Source organism: Oncorhynchus mykiss, chromosome 10 (assembly GCF_057628025.1).
Source record: "Oncorhynchus mykiss isolate SJ-2025 chromosome 10, ASM5762802v1, whole genome shotgun sequence".
Classification (NCBI taxonomy): Eukaryota; Metazoa; Chordata; class Actinopteri; order Salmoniformes; family Salmonidae; genus Oncorhynchus; species Oncorhynchus mykiss.
The window spans coordinates 32,377,963-32,404,583 of NC_143031.1; the positions used below are offsets into that span (position 1 = coordinate 32,377,963).

The window sequence follows — 26,621 nt, forward strand, 5'->3', positions numbered from 1 at the left end:
ATTATCAGTATGTACTATGTTTATTGAATATAATAAAACGTGTAGGAGAATATCTGTGGTTATTGCAGCATTGTTTTGTGTTGTCTAGCTTTTCCTACCCACGTCATTATAAATTGATAATAACGTAAATGCTTAATATTGCTATGGTCATTCATGAATATGAAGAACAAAATCGTAATTTTGAATGGCGTTGGCCTATATCTGGATATTTGTTGTGTGCAAAAAGGGAAATATCCAAACTGAATATGCTTCAATCAAGTCTGTCTATTTCAATCTGCAGTAATATTATTTGATAGGTTGCTGACGTTTCATTTTTAGAATTAGGAGATTAAATGATATTTTGTGGAGCGAAAAATATTCTGCTTTCCATGCACCTAGACATTTTAATTTGGATGAATAGCTACACTGAAATGCCTGTCTCTTACCTTGGAATTGCCTGAACCCTAAGCAAATGAATATGGAAATGTTTTCTGGCTCGAGCAAGATTGTCTCATGTGCGAATAGAAAATAATTGATAGGCGTTAGTTTTTGGGACGTGTGACATTTGCGCAAATGTCATACCATTATTATTGGACCCGTGCCACTGTCCATTTGCCGAAAAGGTGTGAAGAGTCTTCATTGTCTGTGATAAAATCTTCGGAATTGTTTTGAATTAGGCTCATTGTCATTTTCACTTTATTAGGACTGATATCTAATATTTAAAACAGCATATTTCAATAGTCATCTGGTTTTATACTTTGCGACAAAAAGTGAAATGCTTTGAAATGAAAGTGACATTTAAAACCAATGGTTCAATATGTTGTTATTTCGCAGTAGGCCTAGGCTCAGCCTTGCCACGCACACACTGGTAGGGATTGTAACATGTCGATATTTAACTTTATTAGTGGGATTGAATTAGCCAATGCCTTTTTGACAGCGGAATGTCACCTAAATAGGCTTTAATTATCTAATACTGTGTAAATGCTTAGCACTGAGTGTTTGCACAATAACACAGCAATGTTCATTTGCGCTCTGCCACACTGGGCTCGACATGGAATGGGCGAGGGTTAGCGCTGTCATGTTATTACATGGACCAACAGTGCCATCAAGTGGCCTCGATGTGCTGCAGTGCGGAATGTTTCGTTCCCTTCAGCTGGCCGTTTGGGTCATTGACGATGAAACCCACCTGTTTAAGCAAGTTTGCTAATGATATCGTCTTTCTCTCTCACAGGGCTCTGATGCCAGCTCAGAGAAATTCTTCAGCACTGCTGCAGTTAAAGGTATGAATTCTTATAATGTCTTTTATGTAGCAGTATTATTTATGGCAATATTATTTTCATTTGCATGAATCATAGTTTGGCATTGGTTGGTCATTGTAATTCTGCATTGGATCAGTGTAGGAGTGCATAGCTCCCGAGTGGCGCAGTCGTCTAAGACACTGCATCTCAGCAAGAGGTGTGGGCACAGTAGTACCTGGTTTGAATCCAGGCTGCATCACATCTGGCCGTGATTGGGAGTGGCACACCGGTTGTCTGGGTTTGGCAGGGGTAGGCTTTCATGGTAAATACGAATTTATTCTTAATGTTCAGACTTGCCTAGTTAAATATCGGTTTAAAAGTTGTTTAACAGCAATGCTTGCCTTTGTACCCCATTTGTATATCTACCAAGACCAGACCTTGGTCATGCAAAACAGACTCTGTTTTCACTGCAGCTCTTTGTACTACACAGGTGTGAAATATCAATCTGTGTTTTCTCATGTCTGGACATGACTGAAAATTAATTCCTGGTGGTTTATTCAATGAAATTGAATTGGATACAGTGTAATGAATAAACAAATCCATATGAGCTACTCACTCAGATAAACAACACCAACACATGTGGGAAATACATTTGACATTAAATTATTTACACAAAATTCTGTGTTTTTGCATGTACATTGAAAGATTGATAAATGTTATGCTACACAAAGATAAATAGCATACATGTTTCTCAACAATTCCAATCTGTTAGTAGTTGGACTTAATGCACCCGTTACTGAGATGGTTGTTCCAGTTTAGATGATTGAGGTAGTCTCAGTATACAATCTTCCCTACCCTGGCAGTCTGAGTGCAGGTTGCTGGTGATAAAAAAATCCACTTGTTGGATATTTTCACTCTGGCTGGATTCCAATAGAAATTAAACATCACTTTGCAAGCCAGCATAATGTGACTTGCTGGTCTGATGTGGCCTGTAAACCAGGTGTTTCCTAACACCACCGGGTTAGGGTATAACTCTCAAAGAAAGGCCTTATGATATATGTATTGTATTGTCATATGTAATACAATTTTAAAGCCTAGTAAGGTTGGTGGAACCATTCATAGAGGATTCTAGGAGGAACCCTCCAAAGAAAAAGGGGTTATCGGTAGAACCATATACAGGAGGTTCTATGAAGAACCCTACATAAAGGGGGTATAGGGAGAACCTTCTATAAAGGTATCTAACAAGAACCAAAAAGGGTTCCCCTATGGGGACAAATTGAAGAACCCTATATGGTTCTACTTAACACCTTTTTGTCTAAGAGTGTAGGAGCCAGAGGAGGAGGAACCAGGAAATGGTAACGCAGTATGAAATAAAGTCAGAAGGAGGGCATCTGTTTATGACCTCAGAGTGCCAGCACCACATGTGACCTCATAATCACATCACTAATTTGCTGTGAAAAGCAGCCAGTCCCATTTTCTCCATCCCTGAGGAGCCCAGATAATGTGTTAAATGGACATTCCTCTGCAATGGTGGGTTACTATAGGATTTGATGGGGGTGGGGGGGGGGGTGTTAGGGGAGAGGAGGGGCTGGAGAAACAGGGCTTATGACCCCTTCAGAGAGCAGGAGAAAGAAGGGCTGATTAGTGCAGATAGGTTCTTGTTTCCCCCCTTTCCCCCCTTCTTGCTATACTGTGCTCTGCTGTGGAGTCTGGGGACCCCAAACACATTTCCCACATTCTGGCCTTTGATTACTTCCAGGGCTTGGTTTGTGGCATGCATCAGTGGCTCAATGGCCATGCTTGACAGGGAGGCTTCCTTTTGAAGGCACTTCTCTGTGGGGATATTTGGTTCCCTTGAAAGGACTAAGACCCCCTTTGTGTGGCCTAAATCAACATGGGCCACCCTCTTTACCCCTCAGTGAAAGGCCTTATTGAGGGAAACAGTACACAAATACGCTCTCTCCCTCCCTGGTGGATAGCAGGCACCCTCTTGGCCCCTATTTACATTTAAATATATAAGCCCCCTTTCTTTCTTTTTAACATCCAAGCTTCTACTCCCCCTTCTTCTTCTTCTCCTCCCCCAGCCATATGCTAATTCCCATTGTAATCACAAAAGGCGAGTAAAAGAATCCAGGTGCAGAAGGACGGAGGCCATTGGTATTTTTATTGAGGGAAGTGTTAAGATAAAAGAAGTAGGGTGGGTATTTAGTTTGATGGGATTACCATCACTATGATGCACCGACTGACGGATTGACCAACCAACTGCCTCAGGACAAGATACAACTCCAGGTAAAATGAGAGAAGCTTAGATTGTGTGGAGATGAATTTTGCCTGAGGGCAAGTGCAAAAGGTCTGTTTGTTTGGTGGTTTGTGCTTTCTTGTTGGTACACATTATTGGGCTTAACATTCGACAGGGGCTTGGAGGGTCTATCCACAAAAAAAGTATTTCTTAATCCGACCCTGTCTACCTCTCAACAATTACTGCCCTGCCTGGCAGGCAGCACCACTCACAGTACAGTACACTCTCAACAGATAGCCAGTCACCTCATTGCTTATTGCATCTGACTGTGGCATATTTGCAAAGAAATTCAACTCCTGACTGAGTGCAGTGTTTTAGTTCCTGGACGTTGATTTGCTTCCAGCCGCACGTCACCTTTCTCAGGTCTCGCCTCAGGTCCAGGGCCATTGATATCCACCGTGTGGAATTGGCAGTTGTGTTTGCTTCACACAGTCTCCCACTCTCTGGTACTCTCTCTCCCCCTCACAGCCATCTCGCTCTCTCTCCCTCACAACCTCTCTCTCTCAATTCAATTCATTTTCTCCCTCCCTCCCTCCCTGTCTGGGTTCAATTTGCCCAGACGCAGCCTTCATTAAGGAAGAATCATTAAACGTTAGCTCTAATTACGGGGCCTGTCAAAGCACCTGCAGGTGTCAGCCTGCCTGCAAGCCTCATTCATTTAGTCTCCTGCAGAAAATGTAAAAGAGAAACCAGCCGTATGCTGGGCCAGTTGAAAGAACTTGTTGGAGTCTAGGTTGGTTTCCAATCCTAAACTGATGTTGAGGTCTACATAATGTTGTCCAGGCCTAGTTTAGCTGTGTGTGCGTGGGCTGCCCAGGAAAGGATTAGAGTGTGGCACAGCCTTGGCTGTAATAACAAAACAGAGCACCATGTCAGGAGAAAAGCATGTGTAGATAGATTTATCAAATGATTAAAGGTCCAGTCCCACGCGTTATCTCTCTTCGCCACTGTAACACTGGCATTCTTTAGAATGTAGTCAGGCCCCATAGCACGGCCCTGAATGCTACTATGTCATTGGAGAGGGCAGTCTAAATATATTACAGCTGATTTGTTAGCCCCATGCAGTAATGCTGTTTAGCTAATGCAAAATACAGCAAGACAGTAATGGTTGTCATCTGTAAATAGGGCTGCTGAGGAGTCATAGCTCTGTATGTTTGTTTCAGTCCAGACTGACTCAGTATTGAATAGTACCCCACACAGACAGACAGACAGACAGACAGACAGACAGACAGACAGACAGACAGACAGACAGTCAGACAGACAGACAGACAGGCAGGCAGACAGACAGACAGACAGACAGACAGACAGACAGACAGACAGACAGACAGACAGACAGACAGACAGACAGACAGACAGACAGACAGACAGACAGGCAGGCAGACAGACAGACAGACAGTCACTGGATCATATTGTTATTACTTAGAGGGAGAAAATATGTAATGACATTGCAGTGGTAATTTAATTATTGTCTACACCAGATGGTACAGTTGATATCTGATTAAATTTATTTGCTTTACTTGCTTTGACACAGGGAAACTTAGACGATGTACAGTATTAGGGACATGTCATACTTTCTCAGCCAGTAATACTCTATAATTACAAGTTAGCCACCAATGAATTACATAGTTATTTCTTGACATTTCATCATAAACAATTCCCCAGTTTGACATATTTTTTTCCTATGGCTCAGATATGAAAGGAGGTGAGTTCAGTCTGTAAGGGTTGAAGTACTAGGAGAGAGGGAGACTGCTCTGCTGTCCCCTCCTCTCTCAGTGCTTCAGCTGAAAGGCTGGTTTCACCAAAGCTTTACCGGAGCTAATGTGAAAATGAAACTGCTATGGTGAGACCCAGGGAGCAGCGCCAGACGAGAAGTGCCCAGCCAGCCAGCGAAGTGCTTGAGTGTGTCTGCCTCCGGAGGGGAGAGAGAGAGAGTAATGTGCGATGTGGAAGGTGTAATTTACGCCACTGATGACATTGTTTAAAAAAAAAAAGAAGCAAGGTAAAGAGAAAATAGCGGAGGTGAACTTTGTGACAGTAACGGGTTGAAGAGCTCTCTGGATTGTCGTGGAGAGCTCTTCAGGCAGCAGAATGGCCTCTGAGTGTTTTACACGTGTGTAGGAGGGAGCTGAGAGGTTGACTCTCTCTTTTCTCTCTTTTCCCCTCTCTCTGGCTGACAGTACTGTGTCGGTCCTGCACTGTGGGCTGCCTTCTACTTTAATAATCAGATGATGTAAAGATGCAATAGGGAACTATTACACACTGATCTGGAGCAACACAGATGATGGTGACCTATTCAGTGTATTAGGAGGGCCAGTTAGCCTTTCACAGCAGCACCATCATTGGTTTACACTACAGTAGCCACAGCCTTTACTGTGCTGTGCCTTCCAATAGACCTCAACCTTCTGTTTGGGTTTTGGAGACCAGGACAGAACTTGGCCTGGTACACAGTGGAAAGATGACCCGCCTCTGATTGGCCGAGGCACAGACTTGGTTCTCTTCCTGGTAGGGTGAGAGGTGATTCATATGGCACTAGCTGTCCCTTCCAGACACAACACTGTAGAAAAAAAGACACAACAATGTTGGAATATAAAAGCACTTTTATTGTTAGTCTTATATAAACACACACAGCCACTACAGTGAGTGAAACACTCTTCAACATCCCTGACAGAAGTCTGTAATATGATCCACTTACATCCATTAGCTGTGATTGGAAGAATCCGATTACCAAGTGTACAGATGAGGTCCGGAATAATGAACGTATAAAATACATAATTCAAATTATGAGTTATACTGAACAAAAATATAATCGCAACATGTAAAGTGTTGGTCCCATGTTTCATGAGATGAAGTAAAAGAACCCAGAAAATGGACACATGCACAAAAAGCTTATTTTGCTCAAATTTGGTGCACAAATTTGCTTACATCCCTGTTAGTGAGCATTTCTCCTTTACCAAGATAATCCATCCACCTGACATGTGTGGCATATCAAGAAGCTGATTAAACAGCATGAACATTAAACAGGTGAACCTTGTGCTGGGGACAATAAAAGGCCACTGTAAAATGTGCAGTTTTGTCACACAACATAATGCCACAGATGTCTAAAGTTTTTGAGGGAACTTGCAATTGGCATGCTGACTGCAGGAATGTCCACCAGAGCTGTTGCCAGATAATTTAATGTTAATTTCTCTACCATAAGCCACCTCCAACATTGTTTTAGAGAATTTGGCAGTACATCCATCCCGCCTCATAACCGAAGACCACGTGTAACCATGCCAGCCCAGGACCTCCACTTCCGACTTCTTCACCTGCGGGATCGTCTGACACCAGCCACCCGGACTGATGATGAAACTGAGGAGTATTTCTGTCTGTAATAAAGCCTTTTTGTGGGGAAAAACTCATTCTGATTGGCTGGGCCTGGCTCCCAAGTGGGTGGGCCTATGCCCTCTCAAGCAAATCCATGGCTACTCCCCTTCCCAGACATGTGAAATCTTAGATTAGCGCCTAATGAATTATTTCAATTGACAGATTTTCTTATATGAACTGTAACTCAGTAAAATTGTTGAAATTGTTGCATGTTGGGGCCTCCCGGGTGGTGCAGTGGTCTAGGGCACTGCATCGCAGTGCTAGCTGTGCCAACAGAGACTCTGGGTTTGAGCCCAGGCTCTGTCGCAGCCGGCCGCGACCGGGAGTTCCATGGGGCAACGCACAATTTGCCTAGCGTCGTCCGGGTTAGGGAGGGCTTGGCCGGTAGGGATATCCTTGTCTCATCGCGCACTAGCGACTCCTGTGGCGGGCCGGGCGCAGTGCGCGCTAACCAGGTCACCAGGTGCAGCTGGCTTCCGGGTTGGATGCGCGTTGTGTTAAGAAGCAGTGCAGCTTGGTTGGGTTGTGTTTCGGAGGACGCATGGCTTTCGACCTTCGTCTCTCCCGAGCCTGTACGGGAGTTGTAGCGATGAGACAAGATAGTAACTACTAACAATTGGATACCACGAAAAGGGGGTCAAATTTAAATAAATTGAAAATTAAAAAATTGTTGCATGTTGCGTTTATACATTTATTCAGTAAATTTTTATAAGTAAAACATTTTGGGGCAATTATATTATTTTATGCTAATACAATTGACTCTCAAAAAGGTAGGGGTCAGAATTATTGACACCCTTCAATCGTAAATAATGATGAGTGAGAATTACAGAGGGTCAAAGATCATACCCTAAAGCCTCAGATTTTTACCTTGTCTGCTCAGGGACTCGATTTTGCAACCTTTCAGTTACAAGTCCAATGCTCTAACCACTAGGCTACCTGCAGCCCCATTACCAATAACAGGGGAGGTTAGCGCGTCTTAGGGGTATGATCTTTGACCCTCTAACTTTCTTACTCATTATATTTCAGGATTCATTCAGGATTATCCATAATCATGGTAGCCACATTCATCTAGAAGTGTTTAGAAACATATTCTATTCTTATTTACAATAAAAGTGACTCAAATGACACAATCAATTATTTAGCATTCATTTATATTAAGCACAAAATAATCGAAAACACTACCAAAACAAACTGCAAATGCATCCAACAAGTTTGTAGAGTCACAAACTTTGATGTTGTCATAGCGTGCTAGAAATATGGGACCAGTACTAAACTTTTGACTACTTCATTCAACAATGTCTTTTTTAAATTACTTGTTCAATAAAATCTCTTTCTCTGAGCATTTGCCTTAGTATAAAATTATATTATTTTCCCTTTTTTTGGGAATAAAATATAGCTCAGTATTTGAATTATTTATTTTATACAGACATTATTGCTCATCTTTATCATAGGTGTCAATCATTTCGGACCCCACTGTACCTCTAATACCAGGTTTATTCCACCTTCCAAAGATCTCTCCTTGGTGGTATGTATATTTAGCGAGGATCTGTCTCCAACCAGGGTTGTTTAATGTGTGACAATGGATGTATAGGTTAGCTCAATATCCTGTTCTGTGTGTGTGGAGGTAAGATGTCTCCCTCCTCTCCTCCGTGCCCGTGGCTGCAGGGTAAAGAGAGGCTATAATTCAGGGCCATGAAAGGAGCCACTCCAACCATGCCTCATCTGCTGACATATGGCCACACAAAGGTTAACAAATCACTAGTGGCTGATTTACTGCTGCAGACAATGGCTACCCTCCTTTCTTTCTTTCTTTCTTTCTTTCTATTTCTCTCTCTCTCTCTCTCTCTCTCTCTCTCTCTCTCTCTCTCTCTCTCTCTCTCTCTCTCTCTCTCTCTCTCTCTCTCTCTCTCAAAGCCTATAGAGTGATGCATTGGCTGGGTGTGTGTGCAGTGAGAGAGAGACAGACAGGAAGAGATGTTGACAATATCACTGTTCTTTCTGTTTTACTTTCAAAATACTGGTATAAATAAAATGTGTTCATAATAACAAACTTGTTATAATCTTAAAAGCCCTGTTATAATCATATAAGCAATGGGATATTAATCCTCTACCACTATATATATATTTATACTAATATGAACCAGTGAAATGAACAGTAGTGTACTATTTCCCCATGTACGGCAGGCTTTGTACCCTAGTGTAATGAATGTGCTGCACCTGTCATGACCTCAGTGGTGGAGCAGTTCCTGGGTCTGGGGGGTGGTGGTGTATAGAAACACACACAGCGTTCCAGTCTGACACTTCTCCTTCCCTAATCCCTCGTCCTCTACCTCTCCTGACACAAAGAGGTCACTGAGGGTTTGTTCTCTGGCTAAACCAGACAGCCTGCAACCCATTGCAGGCCAAATTAAAGGCTACCTTCTCAAACACAAACATTTGAAAGGGCCACACTTCAGTGATCAAAGTTAAAACCCTTCAGTCTTCCCCTGTCTGTCCGCCCCTGGGAGATGTTTGCGTGGATGGTAAGTGTGGTGGGACTGAAGAGAAGCCAGCATTTCTCTATACCCCCCTTAGTCTCTGTTTCCCCCAATTGCCAAGCTTTCTACTCAACTGGTGTACAGTAGTTTGGTTACAAGGACATTGGTGCTGATGTTAGGCTTGGCTTCGTAAGTGAGTGTGGACTTTGGACATGAACAGAGTAAACTGTGATTCTAGAGTTTGTAGATTGTTTGTGATATGGATACTATAATGGATTTAGAACATTATACTCTGGTATAATGGCGTACTCCACCCACACAAGTTGCTGGCTCCAGGTGATGGGGTTGGCAGAGATGAGGCAGCGAAAAGTAGTCTCCAGGTCCTGATTGGCTCGCTCTGATTGCCCGTTAGACTGGGGATGAAACCCAGAGGACAGGCTGGCCGATGCCCCAATGAGGGTGCAGAATGCCTTCCAGAACCTGGACGACCCCGATCGGAGACTATGTTTGGAGACTCCCTGTATGGCCCACCAGCGTACCCGTACCTACTGACTGTTTTTTTACTGGACAGGTGGCTATGTAATATCCTGTAGTACCACAATACAGACAACTGTTGGAGCTCAGCCTGCGTAAACATTCACTAGGAGACAATCTAGCCCTGCCCAGTTGCATGGGCACAGGAGTAAAAGAGTCCCCGATGATCCTTGAAGGGAGCTCGGGGAATTTCAGATTCTCTCGGGAATGCAGGCGTTGGGGACTTCCGGGGTTCTTCAGAGACAAGGGAGAAACCATGGACGAGCGAGTGTAGCTGAGACCAGACCTCCTGCGTTCCCGTAGGTGCCCATCAATTCTTATAGTAAAGGCTATGAGGGAGTCAAGGTCCCTGGGTAACTCCCGGGCTGTAGGTACGTCTTTGATTTCCTCTGAACTTCAATTAAACTGCTCAGTCTGCAACCCAGAATTTGTAAGATTATGGTTGAATGAAACAGACAGAGTCACAGCTACAATAGACAAAATGTTTATTCATGAGGACATCCTAGTCCGTTGTACAAAACCATCCATTTTATACAGGCTCCTTACGCACATACCTTCACACACAAACAGTAGGTATCCTCCGCACATACTGAATCACTACCCAGCCGACAAAGATTAGGGAGACCGTGAGAAGCACTCCCTGTCCTCCCCCAAGATTAGGGGGACCGTGAGAAGTACTCCCTGCCCTCTCCCAAATCTCCCAGCCTAGCCAGGTTTCAGCACCGAATTTTGCTCAGACAGTCTGTGTTTAAGATACTATAAAGATATATTGTACAGATATATTGTTTTACCCTAATTCTGACTAAAACTACACACATCATTAATTATACTTTTACTGACTAAAACGACACACATCATTAATAATAATTTTATGATTTTAATCAATTTCATACAGTTATATGGTTTCAGGGTGGAATATTCTAATCATTAATTTAAACATAGAAATTCCATTATCAATCCACCCTTAATGACTAAATAATACACACTGAGACATCAAACACTATATGGAAACATAAATGGTGTACAAGAATAATCCAATCCAATACATGTATGTACATTCGATATTCATCAATGACTGTTCTATGCCAATCCAATTATAACTCTTCCTGTTAGGATGCTTATTACAAATCTTCCTAAAAAACAGTCTAAACATAAACAATTGTCCCACATTGGCTCCTCGTAGGTAAAAGAAACAAAGCCTTCTTCTAGGCCTGGAGCTCTGTATTCGTCACCCCACTGGTCAGAGCTTGGAATCGGTCCGTACCTCACCATCTGTTGCGTCATTGACCTCTCCAGAGTCCTGGTGATCAAACCTCTCACACATGGGACCAAACAGCATCCACACAGAACCAAAACATTCATACAGGTGAAAGTTGCCCTCAACACAGTGATTATGACATTTTTCCATTTCCCAAACATACTGTCCAACCAATTTGTTAGATAATTATCCACCCCAGAGTTCTCTGCTAATTCGTGAGCTAATGTGGATAAACCAGCCAGGGCCTTGGTCACTGATCCGTCTGGAGCTGTGTTATTAAAAAATAAACGTACAGCAATGAACCCCAATCATTCTACCTACCCCACCCTTTTCTGCCAATGAACATATCAAGAGTCAGTCTATTTTACCAGGTCATGAGGGAGGTGGCGGATAATTGGTCAGAGAACCCCTTTACTGCATCCCCAGTATCATTCACAAATCTCTGTTGATTATAATAGAGGTCATTAATCTAATCCACATTTTTATTTATTGTCAACCACCAAAAGAACGTAGTGGTAAAGTCTTCACCTATTTGATTCATAGCTTTGTATTAATCTGTAACTTCCCTGAGGATGCCAATAACATCCATCTAGACAAAGCTACTCCCATCCTGGTCAAAACTCCTCCTGTGCCTACTTTAGTCTCCTATAACTGGCCTCTGATGACTAACTCGAACTGGTTGGACCAATAACCACCCTTTTTGATAGTTTCTGTCGTATGCGTCCTTTGCTGGTACGAGCACACCCTACACCAGTTCTAGGTGCTGTGAGGTTAAGAATCTTCTCCTGTACTTCCAAACCTAAGTCAGTCACATTAACGATTACCTTTCAGCCATTAGAATCATCTAAGTTCTCAGTGCCACTCTTGTATCTATAACACTGGTACTCATCAGGAGTTAAAGTGACCTGAGGTGGGTTGACCGAGTACTTCAATCTGGACAACCCAATCCCTGTAAAGTTATTTGCTTTCCTAGGGAATTGTTTAATGTTTACCTTAAATCCTACATCTTGATCTTCTTTGACTCCTTATTCTGTAAGTCACTCATCAGTGTGTTATATAGTTAATATTTTACTTCTTATCAAAGACAATGGCGTCCTATAATTAGTATCGGCAGGTGGTGGATCTGGATGTATCAGAGAGGTTTCCAAGACTAGGATGCAGCTCAGAGCCCCTACTCTTCCCAAAAACCACCAACCCTCTCCTGCCCTTAGTCTGTCTGCTAGGTACCACCCCATACTCACACTTCTAGGATCACCCACAGTGATGAACGGTCGGGATAGCAAATCTTCGTTAAGGAGGTAACCCCCGGACCCTGTTGGTACTCGGTTCTTCTCCTAACTCTGTGTGTGATCAACGGTGCCTATATGTGTACATACCTTCTTGCAGTGGCTAACGTGGACCCAAGTGACTCTCTCAGCTATTCTAAAGGCGGTGGTTTAACAGAACCTGGTATGGGCCTTCCCAATGGGGCTGCTTCCCATCTATTCTCCTCAGGGACTGGGTCCACACCCAGTATCCTGGTTGGATTGAGTGAATCACCTTCTCCTTTGATGCACCTGACCTGACCTCACCTTCTGGAAGATAGCGGGGTGAACATGCCGTGGCTCGGTGGCTGAGGTCTTTGATGATCTTCTTGGCCTTCCTGTGACCCCGGGTGCTGTAGATGTCCTGGAGGGTAGGGAGTGTTCCCCAGTGATGTGTTGGGCTGACCACACCACCCCCTGGAGAGCCCTGTGGTTGCGGACAGTGCAGTGCTATAACCCGACAAGATGCTCCCAATGATGCATCTGTAAAAGTTTGTGATGATCTTAGGGGCCAAGCCAAATTTATTCAGCCTCCGCTGTTGCGCCTTCTTCACCACACTGTCTGTGTGAGTGGACCATTTCAGATTGTCAGGGATGTGTACGCCGAGGAACTTGAAGCTTTTCACCTTCTCCACTGTGGACTGTCAATGTGGATGGGGGCGTGCTCCCGCTGCTGTCTCCTGAAGTCCACGATCAGCTCCTTCGTTTTGTTGAGATTGAGGGAGAAGAGGCTCTCACCTCCTCCCTGTAGACTGTCTCGTCATTGTTGGTAATCAGGCCTACAACTGTTGTGTCGTCTGCAAACTTGATGATTGAAATGGAGGCTTGCGTGGACACGCAGTCGTGGGTGAACAGGGAGTACACGACGGGGCTGAGCACGCACCCTTGTGGGGCCCCTGTGTTGTGGATCAGCGTAGTGGAGGTGTTGTTGCTTACCTTCACCACCTGGGGGCAGCTCGTCAGGAAGTCCAGGACCCAGTTGCACAGGGCGGGGTTCAGACACAGGGGCCCGAGCTTAATGTTGAGCTTAATGTTGAGCTTGGAGAGTACTATGTTGCTGAAGGCTGAGCTGTAATCAATTAACAGCATTCCTACATAGGTATTCCTCTTGTCCAGATGGGATACGGCAGTGTGCAGTGCTATGGCGATTGCATCGTCAGTGGATCTTTTGGGGCGGTATTTAAATTTCAGTGGGTCTAGGGTGTCAGGTAAGGTTGAGGTGATATGATCCTTAACTAGCCTCTCAAAGCACTTCATGATGACAAGTGAGTGCTACAGGGCTATAGTCATTTAGTTCAGTTACATTCGCTTTTTGGGTACAGGAATAATAGTGGACATATTGAAGCAAGTGGGGACAGCAGACTGGCATAGGGAAAGATTGAATATGTCTGTAAACACTCCAGCCAGCTGGTCTGCGCATGCTCTGAGGACGGGGCTAGGGATGCTGCCTGAGTCGGCAGCCTTAGGATCGTTAACACTCCTAAATGTCTTACTGACGTCGGCCACAGAGAACGAGAGTATACAGTCCTCGGGAGCGACCCGTGTCGGTGGCACTGTGTTATCCTCAAAGCAGACGTAGAAGGTGTTTAGCTTGTCCAGGAGCAAGACATCAGTGTCCGCGATGTGGCTTGTTTTCCATTTATAATCCGTGATTATCTGGAGTCCCTGCCACATACGTCTCGTGTCTGAGCCATTGAATTGCAACTCCACTTTATCCCTGTACTGACGTGTTGCCTGTTTGATTGCCTTACAGAGGGCATAACTGGACTGTTTGTATTCAACCATATTCCCAGTCACCTTTCCGTGGTTAAATGCGATGGTTCGCGCTTTCAGTTTTTTGCAAATGCTGCCATCTATCCTTTTGTTTTTTGGTTTGGATAGGTTTTAATCGTCATAATGGAAACAACATCCCCTATACACTTCCCGATGAACTCAGTCACCGTGTCAAATCAAATCAAATTTTATTTGTCACATACACATGGTTAGCAGATGTTAATGCGAGTGTAGCAAAATGCTTGTGCTTCTAGTTCCGACAATGCAGTAATAACCAACAAGTAATCTAGCTAACAATTTCAAAACTACTACCTTATAGACACAAGTGTAAGGGGATAAAGAATATGTACATAAAGATATATGAATGAGTGATGATACAGAGCGGCATAGGCAAGATACAGTAGATGGTATTGGGTGCAGTATATACATATGAGATGAGTATGTAAACAAAGTGGCATAGTTCAAGTGGCTAGTGATACATGTATTACATAAAGATGCAGTAGATGATATAGAGTACAGTATATACATATGAGATGAATAATGTAGGGTATGTAAACATTATATTAGGTAGCATTGTTTAAAGTGGCTAGTGATATATTTTACATCATTTCCCATCAATTCCCATTATTAAAGTGGCTGGAGTTGAGTCAGTGTGTTGGCAGCAGCCACTCAATGTTAGTGGTGGCTGTTTAACAGTCTGATGGCCTTGAGATAGAAGCTGTTTTTCAGTCTCTCGGTCCCAGCTTTGATGCACCTGTACTGACCTCGCCTTCTGGATGATAGCGGGGTGAACAGGCAGTGGCTCGGGTGGTTGTTGTCCTTGATGATCTTTATGGCCTTCCTGTGACATCGGGTGGTGTAGGTGTCCTGGAGGGCAGGTAGTTTGCCCCTGGTGATGCGTTGTTGTCAGTGTATGTGTCAATGTTATACTGAGAGGCAACCCGGAACATATCCCAGTCCACGTGATCAAAATATCATATACAGTAATTGTAGGGGATGGAAATACATGGGAAATGTATGGGAAATACATGCTTATTCAAAAAATAGAAACTCTATTAACATTCTTTGGGTCATTCAAATGAGCCATCTCCAGAGTTGATGTGTCAGTGAGGCTTGTGTGATGGAGGCTGCTGATTGGTGGAGATGATGAATCCAGAAAACCCACGCTGTCAGTCACAAGGGAAACCCAGTCACCCCCCCCCCCTCTCAAACAGGTCAGCATCCATCCAGTGATCTGATGTTACATTAACCACTCTTCTTCCAGATCATGCTCTATTAAGGGCCAGAGCAGCTTATTCCCCTAGCACGATAACACACCATAAATTATGCCTGTGTCAGTCAGTGGTCCCTGTGGTAGGCATTAGCAAGGGGGGTGTGTGTGTGTGTGTGTGTGTGTGTGTGTGTGTGTGTGTGTGTGTGTGTGTGTGTGTGTGTGTGTGTGTGTGTGTGTGTGTGTGTGTGTGTGTGTGTGTGTGTGTGTGTGTGTGTGTGTGTGTGTGTCTGTGTGTGTGTGTCTGTGTGTGTGTGTGTGTGTGTGTGTGTGTGTGTGTGTGTGTGTGTGTGTGTGTCCGTATACTAATGAGGCCCCATGGTGGCCAAGTTGTGTATGTGTGTCAGGAGACTAGTCCACCCTCGTTACCATGTCAATGCATGGATGGATTTGTTTACCAATACCAGCCAAGGCCAGGGGCAGACTAGACGCTCCTGTCTCCTCAACCGCATATATCCTCCTGTTAGTCTTATTCTACCTTTCTCCCTTTCAAAGAAACTTAACCACTGCTATTTTATATCACTCCTAGGCAGATGTGGATGTGGAAACATGTGATGACTGGACGCTACTTGGAGCTCCACAGACATGCGGCTTCAGCCTGGCAGACTGAAATCCTTCGACATGATGGGATTAACACCAGGATTAGATTCCCTGGTTGTGATTACTGTTAGATTACTGTTTTACTGTCAAGAGGTTCACCCTGAGGGCAGCAGCAGCGATGGCGGTGGTGCTCTGGGTTGTGTGAAGCAGTATTGGAGCTCTGCTACTGATTACTGTGATGTTGGGAGGGTAGGCCCACTGTAAATATGTTACTAAATGTATCAGTGCTGTATTGTACTGAGAGCTCCATAGGGAGTCTGTGTGAAGTTTAGAGAAACAGAAACACCATTTTTTTTTGTTTTTTTGTGTCTGGCCAGCCAGGTTTCCTTCATGTGGAAGCAGTTTCCTGTGTGAGGTACATTAGACCTGATGGCAATACCCCTAGTCCCCATAGTGACATGGGATCTCCAGTCTGCTTAGACCAACCTAGAGAAAGTGAAAACCAGGCAATGTTGTCGTTACACACAACCGTCTGGGCTCTGAGATGGAGGGTTCTTTTTCAGTAGGGGACCCGGTGTGAACAGTCTGAAGGGGAAGCACAGCACATGGGTGGTATACCCCATCTCCGCCCCTCTCCTCTCCACCACTGTGGTCCCAGAGGGGGGGCAGGGTTACGGGCTGAAACCGTAAACACTGAACTCTGGAGATGGAGGATAAAGTTGAAGGCACACACAGCTGGTGCCCAGGCTGGTGTGAGAGAGGGAGAGAGAGAGAGAGGAAGGAGGAATCTGGCCCGGGTTGATGAATGCAAGGCTTTAATTGCTCCCCAAGAGAAGAGGTTATCTTTTTTTGACTCTCTCTTTTCTCTCCTCATAAATATGCAGGGTTCAAACCAATGCCCCAAGGGTCAGGCGTATTAGACCTGACTACAGAGTGTTGTTAGTTAGCAGCTCAAACCTGACCCAAATAGGCCTACATGTGTTTCCAGTACACTTCCTATGAATACTACCCCAGCCACCACAGTCTGGCTGTCATTTGTCCCAGTGTTGGTTCATTAAGACGCACCAGATTAGTATGGCTGAAGAGTTGGGAGTGGAGCTAGGCTGATATAATAGTGAGTGATGTAGCCGCCTAAGCCTAGTCTCAATGGCCAGTGCAACATCGCCCTCTGCTGTTGGTGTACCATTACACAGGGCAAGAGAGAGATGTCGGCATAGCGAGGGCATCGAGGACATGCTTCATTTGTGGTGGGTTATGCTTGTGTGTGTGTAAATTTAGTTAAATACACTGAGTTTACAAAACATTAAGAACACCTGCTCTTTCCATGGCATAAACTGACCAGGTGAATCCAGGTGAGAGCTATGATCCCTTATTGATGTCACTTAAATCAGTGTAGGTGCAGAGAGGAGACAGTTTATTAAAGAAGGGTTTTTAAGACTTGAGACAATTGAGACATGGATTGTGTATGTGTACCTTTCAGAGGGTTAAGACCAAAGATTGAAGTGCCTTTGAACGGGGTATGGTAGCAGGTGCCAGGCGCACCGGTTTTAGTGTGTCAAGAACTGCACCGCTGCTGGGTTTTTCACGCTCAAAATGTTTCCCGTGTGCATCAAGAATGGTCCACCATCCAAAGGACATCCAGCCAACTTGATACAACTGTGGGAAGCATTGGAGTCAACATGGGCCAGCATCCCTGTGGAATGCTTTCGACACCTTGTAGAGTCCATGCCCTGAGAGCAAAAGGGAAGGTATTCCTAATGTTTTGCACACTCAGTGTATATATTGAAAAATAAAGTTGAGCATGTGCATTTGATATAAGCAAAGCCTAATGAACTGTGAAATGTTCAATTTGATCACCATGCAGGCCCATTGGTTCTCCCTCTCCGTCTCTGGCCAGGCTTTTATAAGCCTTCTGAAGCACATCAACATCCTACGGATTGTCGCATCTGTTAAAGATTACTCCACTTGGTTCAGTCCGTTCCTAGCAGGAACTATTTGATTTTGTGGTTTTAGAGTTCCCACTTTATTCCATGTGTCAAGTTTTTGTGTAAAGCCGACATCTTAGAAGGGCCTTTTTTTGAGGCATTTTCAAAGGGAAAGCCAACAGGCTGTGGCAGCGGTGTTGGGTCCTGGTCTGTTTTAGCTCTTACTGTTGTTACTTCTTTGGGGCTGTTCTGGGGCTTCTCTTGGGCTGTGTAGGTGAAGTGGAGGAGAGCGAGGCGAGGCGGAGGCCCTTCCCCGAGTCCCAATAACCCCAGAAGCCCCTTTCTCTCTCTGCCATGTAGTGTTGTTATGAATGAATCCCCCGGCCAGACCTGACACTGCCCGCCAGCCCAGTGGGGCCATTTGGAACCCCACACCCCCTGTGAGGACTGAGAAGGAAGCCCTGGCAACAGAGGCTGCATTGTTCAACCTTCTTCTGCCGGCCCACCATAACGTAACCCTACCCCGGGGGCCCGCCGCAGTCCAAGAGGGGGGATATTGGGTTGTCCCCCCTCTAAGCCGAGGGGCTTGTTGAGAGAAGAGCGAGGCAGCTGACTGTTTGGGCGGCTCAGCTCTGTTCAAATAAACAGCTCAGGTCTAACCCCCCCACCTCTCCTCTCCCTCCGAACCCCTTCTTCTAATGCCCCACATTCCAGCCTCAGAAGGCAGCAATCACACAGTCAGAGCTCATCATCATCAAACTTCACCCACCCACCCACCAACCCAACCTCTGCCACCTAGCCTCTAATTTGTGGTGTTATTTTTAAAAGGGGAAATGGTTGTGCGGGCTTAGAGAGAGAGAGAGAGAGAGAGAGAGAGAGAGAGAGAGAGAGAGAAAGAGAGAGAGATATTGGGGTGGCCCAATTCCTTGGCTTCCCTCCCTCCCTCCCTTAGGTGCTGCTGGTGGATAGATAGATACATAGATACATTTACAGCCACATCAGCGGGCCATGCAGGCCACAATGGGGGGAAGGGGAGGGGAGAGGGACGACCATTAACAGCCCAGGGTTTGTGTGCTCGCCCTCTTGCACCCTGGGTGTGCTGTTAATCCAGTCACTCTGAAACCTGAGCCCGGGGTAATGAGAAAGCACATTACACACACAACACACACACAGGCCCTTAAATGTACATGGAGAGCTAACATTAATAATGAGGAGAGATTGACTTCGTCACTATTTGTATTTGTGAGAAGTATTGACATGTTGACGCACCAAGATGTCTAAATGACTAGCACACAGCTTGGACACCCGTGCACACCCCACAAGACATGCCACCAGAGGTCTCTTCACAGTCCACAAGTCCACAAGAGACTATGGGAGGCATGGCCTGAGGGCACACACTTAATGTGTTGTGAAATCTAATGTCATGTTTTTTTTTATTGTATATAACTGCCTTCATTTTGCTGGACCCCATCTACTTTGTGCATGACACAAGTCATTTTTGTTTACAGACAGATTATTTCACTTGTAATTCACTGTATCACAATTCCAATGGGACAGAAGTTTACATACACTAAGTTGACTGTGTCTTCAAACAGCTTGGAAAATTCCAGAATATTATGTCATGGCTTTAGAAGCTTCTGATTGACATCATTTGAGTCAATTGGAGGTGTACCTGTGGATGTATTTCAAGGCCTACCTTCAAACTCAGTGCCTCTTTGCTTGACATCATAGGAAAATTAAAAGAAAGACCAAGCCAAGACCTCCAATTTTTTTTTGTAGACCTCCACAAGTCTGGTTCATCCTTGGGAGCAATTTCCAAACATCTGAAGATACCACGCTCATCTGTACAAGCAATAGTATGCAATATTTTTGGGGAGAAATGTCCTCTGGTCTGATGAAACACAAATAGAACTGTTTGGCCATAATGACCATCGTTATGTTTGGAGGAAAAAGGGGGAAGCTTGCAAGCCCAAGAACACCATCCCAACCGTGAACCACGGGGGTGGCAGCATCATATCGTGGGGGTGCTTTGCTGCAGGAGGGACTGGTGCACTTCACAAAATAGATGGCATCATGAGGTATGAAAATGATGTGGATATATTGAAGCAACATCTCAAGACATCAGTCAGGAAGTTCAAGCGTGGTCGCAAATGGGTCTTCCAAATGGACAATGACCTCAAGCATACTTCCATACTTGGCAAAACGGCTTAAGGACAACAAAGTCAAGGTATTGAAATGGCCATCACAAAGACCTGACCTCAATCCTGTCGAAAATGTGTGGGCAGAACTGAAAAAGCGTGTGCGAGCAAGGATGCCTACAAACCTGACTCAGTTACACCAGCTCTGTCAGGAGGAATGTGCCAAAATTCACCCAACTTATTGTGGGAAGCTTGTAGAAGGCTACCCAAAACATTTGACCCATGTTAAACAATTTAAAGGCAATGCTACCAAATACTAATTGAGTGTATGTAAGCTTCTGACCCACTGCGAATGTGATGAAAGAAATTCAAGTTGTAATAAACTACTGTTATTCTGACATTTCACATTCTTAAAATAAACTGACCTAAAACAGGACATTTTTACGAGGATTAAATGCCAGGAATTGTGAAAAACTGAGTTTAAATGTATTTGGCTGAGGTGATTGTAAAGTTCCGACTTCAACTGTACATAACATTTTATGTAAGATATATTTAGCCCCAGTCATAATCGTTGAGGATATAGAAGCAGTGTTTTTTGCCAGTGTTAGCTCCTTCCTTCCACCATTCTAAACAGAGCGGGCTAGACTGATGCCTCTCTAGGGGTATGTCTCTCTCTTTCCATCTCCATCTCCCTCCCACAGAAATCAGGTGGTGTCAATGTGTCGAGTAGAGCTGTCACTCCCCTGATTGCAGCCAGTCAATTACTCTCACTCACACCCCTCTGGATAAAGACACTCAGAGAGAGAGAAGGATAGAGAGAGGGAGGAGTAGAAGGGGTGGGGGGGACTAGATGGACTAGGGATTGTTACTCGACACCACAGGCGTGCCAAGCTTAAATGCCCCTCATTGCTGCATGCTGGAGCGTCTCATCAGATAGAAAGAGAGTGAGGGAGCCGTCTGCCCCACTAGAGTAGCCCTGTCCTGCTGTAAGGACACACAGCAGTCACCCCGTGGCTGTGTGGTATGACCTGCTGGGCTGGGTGGTTCTGTGTGTGGTACGAGCTGCCCTGCTGGGTTTAAACTGACCCCATTGGGACTCTATGGAGCTGAAGGAGCCTGTCTGTCTGTCTGTCTGTCTGTCTGTCTGTCTGCCTGCCTGCAGAAAATAAGAGAATAGAGCCACACACAGAGGACATATGGCAGGACAAAGCACACGACTGAGGTGGCAGTTGGACCTGTAGACCGGTAGGGTTTCTGTGTGTGTGTGTGTGTGTGTGTGTGTCAGAGATGTGAGAGAGACAGAAATGGAGAAATTATGTTATTGTATACTTAACCTTAAGTTGTTAACTCAACATGGGAAATCCGGAGCTGAATCTACTTAGTGTCGAGAGTATATGTTGCAAGTTAAAATTCAGAATCCTTTTTCAAGTGTATGTCTTTGAATGTACACACCACCTGACAGTACATGACAGACTCCTAGACCACCTCACTGCTCATGTTTAGGCATTGAAAAAGCATTTGTGGTAAAGGTCAACCAGCAGATTCTGAGATTAAAGTAATGGTGAGAATGGTAAGAAAGGACATCTCTGTGGTGGGTGGGGGGGGTGGTCCCTCAGACTGCTTTGTGGTAATGGAGGTCTATTGTCCTGTCTTAGTCTCGGTGTCAGTCTCTGGGGCCCAGGCTGTGAATGAGCTGAGTGAGGAGTGACAGTAGCATCACGCGTGGCTAGAGAGGTAAAGCCCACCGCTGACTGACAGAACTGGACTGTTCGTGGTGGTGAAGGCCTCTTAGCAATTCCTCTCTCCCAGGAGAGATACAGGGTTTACAGAGAGAGATAGAGAGGGATAGGGCCACCTACCATCACTAGCAAATATATCAGGGCCTGAAAGGAGGCATCTCAGCTGCCTTGCTGCCAGGTCCAACACTCTCTCTGTCTCCACAGCTGCCTTGTGTTGGGGTGTAGTGTTACTCCACTGTGACAGCCAGTAAGTAGCACTGTAATCCACTTATGTGTTATTATTTCACAACAGGTTGGCGATAGAGAAATGTGACAGTGGCAGCCAAAGCTGCAGTAGGCCTGTCAGCCTGGCCATACTGTGTGTGACAACATAGAAAGATAATTACTAAACAGACATTCCCATTCCCAGAGTTTTGACATTATATTTCTATGTGTGAGAACAACCAATCCTCTCTGGCTCTGAACCCTTAGGGATGCCCCCCCCCCCCCCCCTATGCTATGTGGGCACCACCACCTGTGACAGTGTGCCCATAACCATAGCCTGACCTCATCTCCCATGGGATATATAAAGATTTGTTCTCTAAAGGGTGAACACTGTCCTCACCATTGGGCCTGGAAACCAGATACCCACCACTGCCACCGAGCCTAGCGTCCTCCTACCTCACACCCCCCCCCCCCCCCCCCCCCCCCCCCCCCAGTCCTCACCCTTAGGGCTCACTCAGGCCTGCGGTGTTAAAGTGGCTAACAGTGGAGCCAGCACATATCCCACATGCTGCTGGAGTGAGAAACGGACAGGCAGTCAGCCATAGGAAAGACAGACAGTCCAGAGCCATTATGAGTTGGTGTAATCAGAGCTGAGCTGTGGGTGGCTGAGATTCAGAGGGCCTGGGAATGGTAATGGTAATGGTAATGGCTGCATTACGATGATGAAGACTGAGACTGATCGTTTGTGTCAAGAGATTATATGTGTGAATGGAAGAAGAATAGAAATGATTTGGCAAGGTGAGTTAACAGGTTGGTCTCTCCTTTCTCCTTTCTGTCTGTTTCTCTTCAATTCAAGTTGATTGCTTAATTGGCATGACATTCAGAGACGTATTGCCAAAATAGCGAGAGCATTTGACCTAAAACTAAGGCATCTTAAGTTTCTCTTTCCAGGCTGCGATATTTTTGCTAGGGGGGAGCGATATTGGATTCTCTCCTTCTCCCTCCCTCCATCTATCTGGCAGTGTCTCTCCCATGTTTTTTTCTCTCTCTCATTCTCTCTCTTACCCTCCCTCCATTTATCTGGCAGTGTCTTCTCCTCTGAGCCCCTCAGGCCACTGGTCCTCTCACATGGCCACGCATCTGTCACAAGAGCTTAGAACAACAGTCAATGGGGTTAATAGACCCATTATATTAGAGTACTGCTGCCTTCTAACTCAAGGGGAATCACAGCTATATATATATCAGAGCAGAGGCAGTTAACTCCCTCCATTGGTCAACCACACACCCACACACACACACACACACACACACACACACACACACACACACACACGCAAAATAATATCATTAATACTACACACGTGCACAAAATGTTTTCACTAATGCATACATTTCATCCATGTACATTACATTAATTTCTTCATTTATGACATTGATCTATTATGAGCTACAGTTTCAGCTCTATGGCTGCTTTCGTTAATGCTGCAGTTTGTCTATGGCTGCAGTTCGTTAATGCCGGGTGTGCCTTACTACCGAGGAATACATGAGTCTGTATTCACACTGAAACGCAACACGTGTAACACTTTCCCCAAGACACATATCCAGAATAGCTTTCCTGTCCTCTCTCTTACCCTCGGCTTTATTTCTGTTTAACTTCCATTCCCCTGCGGTTAACAGCTCTGGTCCCCCAGCGGGATGTAGCCTGGCCCTCCTGACCCGGGGTGTAACCCACACCCCTCTGGCCCTGTTTTTAGAGCCCTGCTGACGTAAATCAGCACAGCCGGGCCAGCCAGGGGACCCTCCGTCAGTGTCAGGCCCAGTGGCGGGGCCCCATCTGGGGCATGTAGGACATGCATACCTGGATGATGGGTGCACATAGCTGCAGGGTGCTCTGGGACACACTGAGACATGGATATGGGGATCAGAGGCATAGTGTTACAGCTCTCACCCCCTCTAATGCTGTTAACGTCTTTAAACCTGAGGTTATGATACTGTCTGCAGGATTCTCTGGCTGCCTGCTTTGGCATGAACCCTGAGGTGAGGTCAACCAACTGCCTTCTGATAAGGTTACTGACATAGCTTTTAGCTATTCAGTAAATTGATATTACAAGTACAAGTCACTGGTCGTTTGGCTTACAGCGGTTGGCCTTGTAAAAACTTGAGTGATCTGTCTGACTTTAAAGCAGCAGTCAAAGTGTAGCATAGTAAACTGCATTCTTCACAGACTCTGAGCCTTCTCTCAGTTCTGGAGAGGTGCATTGTGGGCCATGTCCCATCAGACGTGGAGGTTCCCTCATGGCACCACCAGACAGACTGGTGCGACGCCAGGGTTCCCTATACTCTACCATGGTGGAGTACTTCAGGAGCACCAGGGAACTCAGTGGGGGAGTTGGGCTCAGCAGCCATCTGCTAATATGAACACTGGAGCTTTCCCTTTTCCTTGTCTTTCTGGAGAAAGAGAGATGGAGAGATGGTGAAGAAGTAGAGTATCCTGAGAGAAAGCTGTGGATAGAGACTGCCGTGTATGTGTGTGTGTGTGTTAAAGATGTCTGACGTTCGCCTGACTACAGTCTTTATTAGAAACAAATAAACACATCTACTCTCACTAACTGACTCAGGGTCTACGGGGGACACCAGTCCACAAAGCTGAGGATGAGGACACTCAATTTAACACACTTGGTAGACGTAAATGAAAACCCAATTTTCGCTGTCTAACCAAATACAAAGCCAAATGTTAAGCTACTTTCTTATTTCTTTCTTTACGAGCTAAATTGTTTCCTGAACGGAGGTTGCTCTGTGGCCTAACCGCTTATAGAATAGTGTTTCTGCAGTAGAATAAAAGGCATGTTTTATTCAGAGTGCATCTGGAAACACAGTTAGCGTAGTGAGAGTTCTCCCCAGACCCCTCGGCATGGGGGACTCTGATTATAATTCATGTTTACAGAGATAGACAAATACAAGATGTCATTTTCTCTTTGAGGAGGGCCGGACTGTAGTCGGTGGTATTCAGCTCTGTGTGTACATTAATTGATTTGACTTTAGGAAACAGCCAGCCTCCTGGATTTATTTGTCCGTTTTGGAGGGGGAGAGCAGGGATAGGCAGAGCGGGGGCGTGGGTGGGAATGGAAGGTGCCGGGGGAAAGAGAGCGGCAGGCTCTCGAAACAACACCACCATTGTTTAAGTGTATAATTGTGGGTCCGACTGGAAGGCGAGGAATGGAGAGAGAGAGAGAAAAAACGCCCACGATAACGTCTAGACCGTATGAATCTGTTTCTTATGATTGTAACTGAGCCTTGAGTTCAGTGCAGTGCAGTCCTTTGTGGAGCATTGGGTTGGTTGGCTGCAACACTAAGCAGGATGCAGAGAGATGTTTCCCCTGAAGCATGGTGACAGACAGACAGACAGACAGACAGACAGACAGACAGACAGACAGACAGACAGACAGACAGACAGACAGACAGAGACAGACAGAGACAGACAGAGAGACAGACAGACAGACAGACAGTCTGCTAACGATGGCAAGAGAGAGAAAAATAAAATACATACAGAGAGAGATGGAGAGAAAGAGAAGATATATAAAGGGAATAGAGCGAGAGAAGTAAAAAGGTGAGAGCTAGAGAGGGAGTGAGTCGAGGGGAGATTCTCATTTGGGCAAAAGACCATCCTCCGTTCTCTCTCTGTGACCTGGAAGTCGATATGTGGTCAAGGAGTGTGTCATATCATTAAAAGTCAAGCGGAAGTGTCCTCCCCTCCTCGATAGCCACCTTCCATTGAGGATACTCGTGTATCCTACCGCAGAAGAGTATCTACCACACCCCTTTGAATCAGCTTTTGTTTTGTCAGTGGAGAAAAACATACACACGTTTAAAAACAATATGCTACTTATTGATTTATCTATAAAATGTCTTGCTTAGACATTTATTTTGGGACATACCCCTGTAAACGTAATGACACGTGAGTGGAGAAGGACTGTCTCATTACAAACAAGCACATTTCCATCCACTTTCACTTTCCTTGATCAACTTTGACCTTTTTCCAAAGGAGGCGAGAGAGGATGTTCTCACAGGGTGGGGTGTTTTTACCATCCACCTGAAACCGCAGAGTTATGGCCGCTGCCTCTTAGGTTTCCCCTCCCCAAAAGACAAACAGACAACATGGTTCAGCAACCGCCACAGGTTAACTGCTGTTGCATCACTTTCTGCCCTCTCTCGCCCTCTCCCCCTCTCTCTCTTTTTTTTCTCTCTCTCTGACAAGGTGTGGTTAACCAGGGTTGGCTGAGTTTTTCTCCACATTTCCTGGCAGTGTGTTTCCTCTCAGTAGCACCTGTTTCCTTCTGCCTCAACAGGTGCACAGCTGTCAGCACAACACAGCTGTCAGACTGTATATATCTTGTTTGTCATACAAAACATTTTGACGTCAATTAACTAAAATGATCACCTTCCCTCAAGCTTCCTAACCCTGGTCTTGAACCCAAGCCTAAGTGTTCTACAGTTATTTTTGTTCAATGAGAATGTTTTGTGTCCTCTGTGAACCATGAGGGGCTCAGTATCACTCGAGCACATAGGCTGCTTCTGCTGCT

The 26,621-nt window shown here is 45.2% G+C and overlaps 1 protein-coding gene across 31 annotated transcripts in view; it reads left to right on the top strand.

Annotated features, from left to right (window-relative positions):
• The window catches only part of LOC110533651 (activator of transcription and developmental regulator AUTS2), a 462,000-nt gene that overhangs the window by 415,037 nt on the left and 20,342 nt on the right, over positions 1-26,621 (top strand). For 19 of the 31 annotated variants that reach the window (XM_021618068.3, XM_021618071.3, XM_021618070.3 and 16 more), the window contains one exon: positions 1,211-1,259. In XM_021618068.3, coding sequence (XP_021473743.3) covers positions 1,211-1,259 — 49 coding nt within the window. Of the gene's footprint in view, positions 1-1,210; positions 1,260-21,003; positions 21,344-22,580; positions 22,840-26,621 lie in introns of those variants that run through there. The other 12 variants (XM_090186365.1, XM_090186370.1, XM_090186374.1 and 9 more) reach the window with 5 other exon arrangements.